At 35.5% G+C, this 11,297-nt stretch overlaps 1 protein-coding gene across 1 annotated transcript; it reads left to right on the top strand.

The window, feature by feature from the left end:
* The first annotated feature begins 6 nt into the window (after window positions 1–6).
* On the top strand, window positions 7–9,364 carry LOC128547216 (uncharacterized). Its single transcript, XM_053519188.1, has 6 exons — window positions 7–301; window positions 2,631–2,774; window positions 3,012–3,080; window positions 3,501–3,695; window positions 5,197–5,331; window positions 6,160–9,364. The coding sequence occupies exons 1-6, from the start codon at window positions 152–154 to the stop codon at window positions 6,346–6,348; spliced, it is 882 nt and encodes a 293-aa protein (XP_053375163.1). The 5' UTR covers window positions 7–151; the 3' UTR covers window positions 6,349–9,364.
* Window positions 9,365–11,297: the final 1,933 nt, after the last annotated feature.

Raw genomic sequence — 11,297 nt, 5'->3', positions numbered from 1 at the left:
CGCTTGTTTGGCTGGTTTACAAATTCAAAGCCATCTGCACCATTTTATGGAAAACAATCAGTTATAAAGAAACCCGACCGTCCGCCAATTTCAATAAAGCAAAATATCCCAATTTTCAATTTTGTCCAAAGAAGCAAGTGTTTATAAAGAAATGGCAAACGCATACGACTTCATTCGCGCAGCAGCTCTAGTTATTGGCTTAGGCTTTTCTGCTCAGCAAGATAGAAAGTCATGGATTTGGGGAGATTCTGTTTTATGGGGTGCCTATGCCTTGGGACTTTTCCTGTTCCCAGGATTATTGGTGAATACACATAATTCTCATTTTACTGTCACATTATAGATACTGTAGATTTGACCATATGTAGACAAAACAGATGTCTTCCAGATTGAGCGGACGCATTGGTTGAGAGGGCTAACTTAGCCGCTAAGATGCTTTCCTACAGAGGTGAAGGCCCCTAGTTCAAATCCTGGCTTCTCCCATTGTGGTGTGTCCTTGGGCTTGGCACTTTATCACGATTGCCTCAGTCGACCCAGTTGTAAATTGGTACCAGCAAGTTGCTGGGGGTAAGGTATAATTGGTTTTAGACTGTTCTTAAATAGGGCCGCTTTAAAGTAAACCCTGGGAGAGAAAATACCAAGGTCCCTACTGGGGCTCGGACCTTGAGATCTGTAGGCAGACACTCAACCACGTCGCTAAAGGGTTAACCCAACAGCAAGGCTGTTGGAAGTGGCCTATAAACCTACTATCACTACACTTCTCCCCCCCCCTTACTTTTCAGAGCTTACCAGCTCTCCAGAATGACACTCAATGTCCAGTGCATGAGTCCGTCAAACACTTTTGACACCATTAAAGTAAACCCTGGGAGAGAAAATACCAAGGTCCCTACTGGGGCTCGAACCCCGGACCTTGAGATCTGTAGGTGGACACTCAGCCATGTCGCTAAAGGGTTAACCCAACAGCAAGGCTGTTGGAAGTGGACAATAAACCTACTATCACTACAGCTCAAAAAGCTCTATAGGGTCGCTCAAAAAGCTCTACAGAGCTTATGTTCATTGTTCCACAAAGCGACGGTAAATAAAATTTACCTTTAAAAATTTACCTTTATTTGGGATCCGATAGTACCGGTTCTGATAAAATGGGGAAGGAAGTGGCTAGGGGTCTGGTTACTGGACCTCTAGACCCCCGAGTCTAGAGGTCCGGTAATCAATGTACTTGTACTATTATCTACTGTATTACCAGTGTTTAAGGTAATTGCTGGTAAAAGTTATGATCAGTTGTCATAAAGTTGTCGTTATTAGGTTTTTAGTAGAGCAGGTGTGTGTATTATCGACAGACATATGACAGGCAGGTTGTTCATATGACCAGCAGATGACCCCTATTGATTTTTAGGTCAGTAGGTCAAAGGTCAAGGTCACAGTGACCAGGAACAATTAAACCAGTTCAGGACAATAACTCAAGATAACTCATTTCAAGTCTCTACATGAATATTAAGGTTTAATTTTTAGGAACAAGGAAGTCTGACCAGTATTTTGTGACTTTTTTTATTTTTTAATGTCTTCATTTTCCTAACAGTAAAATGTAGATATGGGCAAGGCTTAGAGGGATGGTAACTATAAAATATCAGATCCTAACATAAGCCATCCCATTAAGCCGAACGAGTAAGGCAAAGAATCACCCAGCCAGACCAGAGTTATGGTCTTTGACATAGTGCTTAAAAGTTTGTGTTGCAAAAATCTTAAAAAATATTTCACATAGTATGATAGTCGGACATAGAGTCATGAAACCATGTAGGAATATTACTCAGCATGTGAATTTGTGCACCCGAGGTTTTCTTTTAATTTATTATTTTACTCTGCAGAACCAGAGTTATGGCCCTGGGCTTAAGTCAAAAATTGAAAGTTTGTGTCCCATGTATCTCAAAAATTATTTGACCTAGACTCGTAAGATATTAATTTATTAAAGGATTATTACTTATCATGTGAAGTTGTGCCCCTGATGTTCTGTTTGTGATTTCACTTATCCAGACCAGAATTATTGTCTTTGACTTACTTAAAAGTACACTTAAAGTGCTTAAATGTTTGTGTTGCATATATCTAACTAGATTCTTGAAACCATGAACAGTGTCTGAAGTGTCAGAATTACATGTACACCAAAATAGAAAATTCTTACCGCCTTCTTATTGTGAACTATTTGATGGATCTTCACCAAACTTGGTCTATAGAATCTCTGTATGGACCTCTCATATTTTTTTAAGTGGTTTGGATATGGGTTCTTTTAGTGGCTGCTAGAGCTAAAATAGAAAACCCAAAGTTAAATGACTCATGAACCGCTTGATGGATCTATGCCAAACTTTGTAGCATTCTTGTATTGTGCTCTCTCATGTTAGAAAAAATCCCCTCTTAGAGGCGGCCAAAGTTAATAATAGAAAGTTATTATTATAGCAGATGGTATAATAGTTACAAGTTTTTCTGTCCATCTTTTTTACTACTGTGGAAGTGTGGCCTATTCCACTTGCAAACTGGTGTCTTATTTATGTTTTGTTAGGTAGTGCTGTAGTTTTAGATGCTTTTGTCACATATTTTTTGCTTTGTATGATATGTTAATGATTTTTACAAAAAATTCTTTTTAGTTTCCTGGCAATGAAAGTGCAATGATGTCGTACATTACTCGTTTGATTGCCTCTGTTGTTATTGGAATGGAAACAATGTGGTATTTAACCAGGAAAACAAGAGATGAAAATGTTGTTGGAGCCACTCTTTGGTCAAGACTTATTGTAAGTTTAATGCATTTACAAAAATATCAGTATGAGATTTAGGTAAAATTTGACTGTAACTAAAGTAAAATCATGTTCCCTTATCTATAATTTTCTGTAATTAGTCTGGACGTTTGCTCTTTTTGTGTTCTTATCAATGCTTAAATAAGAAAATGTTAACCACCTTGTAAGCTGAAAAATACTTTCAAATTTTGTGATATTTGAGACCTTAAGTATATAGTATTACTATGTTTTCAGAGCAGCCTGCTTGTCCTTATCTTCTTGACATACAGCTACTTTCAGCATGGCAGCAAATTCCCAGAGAAGGTATTAAACTTCTGCTTTATGCAGTTTTATAAAAAAAAATGTAAGAATGTATCATACAGTGAATATGTAAGGTAAGAAGTGCAAACTGATGGCAGCAATTCATAAGACGTGTGCACGATCCTCTGGTATATGTATATGAAATTTATTTATTTATAATATGAAGTTGTTAAAAAAGCTACATTATATCAAAATTCTTTCTTTTACATAGAAAAAAAAAAGACATTAAGTCTTGAAATTTTGATAAAAGATTTTGCCACTAATTAGATATTCACAGTCAGGCTTAAGAATTTCTCCGATTTAGCAACTACTGCAACTGATGACAGGACTGGCCGAGGAAGAGAATGAGCTTTCACACAATGAAGTCTAGTTTAGCAGTGGTGAAGAACTGTAATTGTTCTGCATTTTTGTATTTCTTTTCAGACACTGTATTTTGATATGTTGGCGTACACCATGTTGCTTTTAACAACAGTGTACCAGTTCTGGCGTGGAGAGTACCGTGTGGGAGGTAGAGAACAGAAAGGCAATGTCAGTACACTGTTGAGAATCCTCTTCTTCATCATGTTTATGTCAGGACTTGTGGACATGACTTTCCCATCATGGGTTATACCGTTTAAGGTAAAGCAGTGGTTCTTCTAGCAACAGGACACTCGTTTGGCTGTTTTTTGGGCCAAATATGGGCCCTATTTCCCTCTTAAAATAATATGTTTTTTTCCCCTTTCTCAGAAGAAAATTTTCTGATAACAGGTTGTTTGACATTACTAGATATGAACTCTCTTTCAAGTTATATTATAGTGCCTCCAAGAAAGGTTACTGCTGCAATATAGTTACCTAAGTTAGAAATGATTGAAAACAGTATTAATAAGTGTGAAAAGTAGTAACATATATATGGCTAAAAAACTACCCACTTTTGTCTTAAAACGATGAAAAATTCCCCTTCCTGGGGGTATAGGTACCTGTCCCCAAAAGCTGTCTAGTGCCCTGAGCAATCATCTCGGGAAGGCATTTGGTACCAAAAACAGCTCAGTACTTATATCAAGTAACTTAAGTAAAAATTTTATAAAGTCATATATATTCAGACCAGTGAGTCAATCCATGACTTTTGAACTACACTCTTGAATTAGAAGGGGAATAAAGTTCTCGGAAAGAAATGTGCATACATGTCAACATGCTTTTGTGTTCTGTTGATCCATGTTGCTTTTTGTTCTGTTGATCCATGTAAAGAATGCCACATCTGAAACCGTGATAAAATATTACTGACAGAGACATAGAAAAACATATGATTTTAATACTTTTCACTGCATTTCTGTACGGCTGCATAGTATGAAAATGAAAGATTACAAGTTAACTGTAATTTACATAAATTAAACTAAATTGCATGCTTGTAAAACATCTGTTTTTCCTATACTTGGAAAGAGTTCTAAGGTTAGATAATGACCTTCATTAATACTACCTATGATCAACCTGGAAAGAGTTTGTTTCAAGGATGATTAGTTCAACAATTCATTTTGTCCAAAGAAAAAGATATCTGTCATATTGATTTTTAAGTTTTTGGAAGACTGTGTGTTGAAAGTTTGAAGTAATATGTGTAGTTTTCACAAGTGTTTGAATGAAAAGCACATAACATTTTTGCCAAGAAGTAGAGTAAAAAAAAACAAACAAAAAAAACAGACAAATTAATGGTTTAATGTTGACTATGTAGGTCATTAGCCCGCCCGCTTAGCTCAGTAGGGAGAGTGCAGATCTACAGATTGTGGGGTTGCGAGTTCGATCCCCAGGCAGGACGTATGTTCTCTGTGACGATTTGATAGAAGAGATTTTGTCTGATATCATTCGTCTGTTGCCTCTGATTCATTGGCTAAGTTAGCAGTTACTCATGGAGAACAGGTTTGTAAGAATGGTACAGAATCCAGGAACACTGGGTAGATTAACTGCCCGCTATTTCAAACCTGAAAAACGGCATTAAACCCAAAACAAACAAACAGACATCTAAGTCATTAGCAGAGGGAGGGTTTTATGTTACGTCATTTTCTATAGTTTTGAAACATTCCATGGCATCGTCTGTACAAATTTGAATGATATATAGTTTAACTGTGGTATAACTGACAATGTATTACAGAAGTTGGACGCAATGGAATCACTAGCAGTGAGATGTGGGGGAGCTTTGATGTTTGGTCACTCATTCACAGCATTGTATGCACCAAGCTTTAGATATGACGATGACAGAAGTGCCTTCTTCCTTTCTAGTGTTATAGTAAGTTTGTTTTTTTTTCCATCTTTTTGGACAATTCTTTTGTCCATCTGAAAGGTTAAGATAATACTTCAAAGATCAGTGTGAGGCTTTGCTGATAACTTTGTTTTCGGTATGATTGTATTAGCTGCTACATGCGAGATACCATTATTTTTAATCAACATAAATTGTGTTAAGCGATTCATTTATTAAGTACAAACTGCCTCTGACACACTCTTTGGCATTGAATTTTTCATGTATGGAAGCTATCTAAGGTCTGTGGTTCTACCTAGGTGCTGGCCTATGATGAAATGATGCATATAGGGGGAGCTTGGGTCTTCATTCACCATCAAAAGCTTTAAAGTCTCAAGATGATCAATAGTTACATCGGTGTGATGTTAAACCCAACAAAGAATAAAAACAGAACTCTGTTAGGGATCAAGTGCTCACATCATAGTTCACAGTATTGTGCTGTACCTTCTATGTTAACAAATTGGTCTGTTTGTTAGCACAGTTAAAATCATCGATGTAACTCATTGCAGAGTTGGAGCGGTCTTCTGCGCATGCCCGAAAATGATTATCAGTTGTAGCGCACGGCAAAAATATGCATGTTTTTGCATGTCCGCAAGCATTAAGTGTATAATATGCATAATATACTGACTAAAGGTTAGGGTTAGTATCAACATGGTTACAAAATATATACATTTAAGATATTTTTCGTTCAAATTAAGTTAATCCGGTATATACCGGAGTCTGTAATTTAAACCGGCGCTCCAAGTCTGCATTGAGTCACAGTCTAAAATCATTCACAGTAAACACATTGTTAAAAGTTCACATGAATTTACTTTTCAGTCCACTGGGTTCATGTTCATCAGTCTAAACCTAGCCTACTTTGTTGATGGACTCTTCAATCCTAGAGAAACCCTCGTTATGCATTCGTTCCTGCTACCGATGTTCATCTTGATCCTCGGCCTGTATTTGCTATGGAAGAAGGACTCGGGGAACCAGTCAGACTATAATCTCAGATCCAAATCTCAGTAAAATGGTACTGGGTACCAGTCAGGGATTTGATAATGTCAATTTTATTTTACTTGAAAAAGGTGGTTGACTGCTTCAAAGTTTAATATTACTTCCATTGATTGTCTGAATTATTTTTTTCAAGTGATGTTTTATGAAGTTAAGATTAGACTTAAATTTCAATGGAAGAGCTTTAAATGTTATTACCATTTGAAGAATGTTGGAAGCTATATCATATCAAAAAGCAACAAAAGATGTCACTGGTTGACTCTGATTGTATTTTTTTCTGTTGAGTAGGAACTGGAAATATATACAAACATATTGTCATGTGTTTTCATGGATCTTAACAGAAATCTTGATCTCAAGTAAAATAAATTTGATAGGTTATGCTTTAAAATGATACTCTCATGACATAAGTGGAATGTGTGCCTTATTTAATTGATTCTTGATGTAAGAATGTGCACAGAATCGGACAGAAGAATTGCTGAAGTGGAAGACTCTCATGAAAAAGGCAGCTTAGATGGAAATTCAGGGTTATAGAACTAGTGCTTCCATAGATGTTAAACTCACTGATTTATCTAGCAGGAAAAATAATACATCTGATTATATCTAGGACTAGGATCTACAAGAAAATTTTGTTTTTGTGACTTGTGTTGTATTGTTTACTTCTAAATAAATTAAAGGCACTGACCTCAATATTTTGGCTAAAAAATTATCTTTCTTATCATTGAAGTTTAGTCATATTATGAACATTAGAATATGAATTTTTCTTTCTAAACAATTTTAAAAATGCCAAATCAAGAAAAAAAGATGACCGCGTCGGGAATCTAACCCAGACCGCCACGGCAATAAAGAAGTTTTCAGCTGTCGTTACCAATACTGCTATGGAGGATTTAGTGTTAAATGTGAGTTGAATATTGAGGCAATTTACCTTGAGTAAAGCGTTACACACACTTTTCAATTTTCACCATAAAAAGTAATAAAAAGAAATTATTCTTCTGTGTTTCCGTACATATAGTCTCTCAGTAATAAAGTTTCAAAGCATTTTTACAAAATACAGCATTAATTTCCAGATATCTAAAAAAATCTGCTTTTTTGTATTTCGAAAGATCTGGAGGCCAGTGCCTTTAAAGAGAATATTCAACCTCTGATTTGATGCAATCTCAGATTTTATTAGAATCTTATTACTGTGAAAGTCTTTATTGAATGAGGTGGTAGTATTAAAACAAAAATAGTTTTGTTTTCAGGTAATAGGGAATTTAGAGTCATGTACATATGTACATATACATTTGTGTGCATTAGTGTACTGTGTCATAATATATAATTTTTAGGTATATGCGGTTTTAATAATTAGACAATTTTAAAACAAGGCAGCAACAAACATTACGCAATTTTTATGTACATTTTGTATTTTTTTACATGTAAATAAATATTTCAAATTGTAGGAAGTAGTTATCATTGTGCATGTATGTGATGTATATTTGTTAAGACTAATAATTTTCAACACAGTTAAAAGCAGTTCCTCCACCGATTAATGTGTTTTTTTATGTAAAATTAAGGAAACATTCACTCTACCAGGGTATAGTTTAACAGTTTAACAGTTTGACCTGACCATGGCTGCAGTGAAAAAATTTGTGGAAGGTACATCCATGGTATATCATAGTCATGAATGTAGAAAATTGCAAATTTATGAGCTTACTTGAAGAAAGAATGAGTGAAAAAAAATGAAGAATAGGGCTGTAAATAGTATTTAAATGTTTTGCAAAAAATTTATATGTGGTTACTTTGAGAATCTCTCCTCAGGCTAACAGTATAGACCTGTTGGTCCTCTATCAATTCTGCAAGCTTAATAGTGTTACTGTAAGATATCCCCTTAAAACTTAATCTAATACCAAAATTCTGTTCATTTCAACTCTCAATAATTGTTAGGAATTATTGAAATCCTGTAAATATTATTAATTTTATAAATTTTGATAAATTATCAGCGTTTTATGTTGAGATATTTTGACGTTACACTGTAGATGAGCTGCTTTAACATACAGGATTTTCATTGACCATTCTTTCCTATCATGCTTTCCATTTGCTCTGTACACAGGACCAAATCATACCAGTTTGCACAAATCGCTCTAGATTTATTGCAATATTCCTTGTCTTAATATATATTTACATCAACTGTATATTTTGTGTAAAAAGAATAAAAGTGTTTTTTTTTTTTATAAAAAAGCAACACTGGTGCAAAAATGTCAAGTGTGACCGTTTCTGTCAGATTGCATGTGCAAAAGAATCGTAATCATAAAATATATCGTTGACATACATTTTAGACAGTTTTAAATAAACGTAATGTTAAAATATGGTATATAATTCTATCACGACTAGCAAATAACCTACATACATGTAGAGCAAAATTTATCTCTGGTTATTCTGCAATAAACCACTCACGTGCAATGACCTCATGCGTTCCAGGTGCGTAGCACAATTGTTAAAAGTAGCTACCATTTTTTCTAACACTGTTGATACTAGTATGTCGTGTTAGAATCGAAATAACAAGTTCCCAAGTGTGGTTTATCTTAGAATAACCCGAGTTTTTCGTTCTTATGCGAAACAGTATATCACTCGGGCCTACGGCCTTCGTGATATATTCTTACACACAAGAACAAAACATGGGTTATTCTACAATAAACTACACTTGGAAACTTTTTATTTCTTAAGTAAACAAGCCTGTTTAATGGTGGTATTTTGTGCAAAAATTCATTTGTCAACAAGTGTTTGCAAGAGACATTTTTACAAATAAATTTTTTAACAAACTTTGTGGGGCCTCATTTTTTCCCCAAAATGTGCCCAATCTGATTTATAGAATAAATGTTAATGTATAAATTATGTTTATACTGATTCTTTCATTCTTATAAACTAAAATAGAATTACTAATGTTTGAAAGATGTGTGTTTAAAAATTTACTCCTATACATCCTGATTGAACTTATTTACTTGCGTATGAAAGTATATTTGTGACTCATTAGAAATAAATCTCGATATATACTGTATACATTCTTCAGTTTTTTTTACAGTGACACCATATGTTAGTAATAATTAGTTAAAATAAAATGGAAATGATTCAGGGATTCACACATCTGAATTGAGATTGATGATATTGGAAGGCATTCTGGCATCTAGTGTTGAAAGTTGCTATTAAAAAGAATGATGAGTGCTATGAATATAGAGGGCCAACTTTCTGTTTCTGGTTAAATGCACTTGAAACAAACCGGGTCAAATCAGTTTCGGTTTTGATCTTGATCGTATGGGGGGGGGGGGGAGATGTAAGTCACCAGGTTAAACCATAGAAAAACCTTGTTAACACATTTTCTGCCTGATACACACCTTGATTAAAGCTTTGATAAATTTTTAGCTCACCATGGTTAGCTTTTGTGACCGCTTGATGCCTGTCGTGCATCCGTCAACAATTTCTAAAAGAACTTGAAAGCTACACCAAACTTCACAGGAATGATTCTGGGATTGCCCCCTTTCGAAATTGTTCAAAGAATTGAATTCCACACAGAACTCTAGTTGCCATGGCAACCGAAAGGAAAAACTTAAAAAAAAATCTTCTTGTCTAAACCCGCAAGGTGTAGAGCCTTGATATTTGGCATGTGACATCAACTAATGGTCCTCTATGAAGAATGTTCCAATTATGCCCCTGGGGTGAAAAGAGGCCCTGGCCCAGTGGTCCCAAGTTTTACATAGACTTATATAGGAAAAAACTTTAAAAATCTTCCCGTCAGAAACCACAAGACCTAGGCCTTTGATATTTGGTATGTAGCACTGCCTTGCGATCCTCTACCAAAATTATTCAAATTATAACCCTGGGGTGAAAAGAGGCCCTGCCTTGTGGGGTTCAAGTTTTACATAGTCATATATATAGGTAAAAATCTTGTCTGAAACTACTAGACCTAGGCCTTTGATATTTGGTATGTAGCCTTGCCTTGTGGTTCTCTAACAAGATTTTTCAAATTATGCCCCTAGGGTGAAAAGAGGCCCGACCCCGGGTGTCCCATGTTTTTACATAGACTTGTATAGGAAAAACTTTAAAAATCCTCTTGTCTGATAGTTCAAGGCCTAGGCCTTTGATATTTGGTATGTAGCATTGCCCAGTGGTTCTCTAACAAGTTTGTTCAAATTATGCCCCTGGGGTGAAGTTTGGTGTAAATCTGTCCAGTGGTTTTGAAGATTTTTTTTTAGAAATTGTTGACGGATGCACAACTGACGACGGACATCGAGCGGTTCCAAAAGCTCTACCATGAACCTTTGGCTCAGGTGCGCTAATAAATACCACATCGACCGGTCATTTCTTAAAATATAATCATGTTTCATTCTTGTTGGCAACTAGAGCTTAATGCGTTCAAGGGCCAGCTAAATAAAAATGTAGTGTGGTTGACGATGTTTAGACTCCAATAATACCATTTGATTATTTGTATATGAAAACGGTGCTACCTAAATAAGTATGTAGACATGTTTGTAACAAAACTGCCTGACAAATTGTTTGAAAATGAAGTCTGATGCTAAATCTCCTACGAAACAAACAAGTATCAGTAAAAGCTTATGTTGCATAAAGCAATTTATATTTCCAGTTAACCTTAAACAAAAGAAACTAAACCATCAAATACACAATTACAGCTTACGTCAAATACACAGCCCGCCCGCTTAGCTCAGTAGGTAAGAGCGTTGGTCTACGGATCTCTGGGTCGCTAGTTCGATCCTCGGGCGGGGCGTATGTTCTCCGTGACTATTTGATAAACGACATTGTGTCTGAAATCATTAGTCCTCCACCTCTGATTCATGTGGGGAAGTTGGCAGTACAGAATCCAGGAATACTGGTTAGGTTAACTGCCCGCCGTTACATGACTGAAATACTGTTGAAAAAGGGCATTAAACCCAAAACAAACAAACAAACGTCAAATACACAATTACAGATTACGTCAA

This window comes from Mercenaria mercenaria, chromosome 12 (assembly GCF_021730395.1).
Source record: "Mercenaria mercenaria strain notata chromosome 12, MADL_Memer_1, whole genome shotgun sequence".
NCBI lineage: Eukaryota > Metazoa > Mollusca > Bivalvia > Venerida > Veneridae > Mercenaria > Mercenaria mercenaria.
The sequence above is the reverse complement of the archived record's forward strand: the minus strand, read 5'-3'. Positions and strand labels throughout refer to the sequence as shown.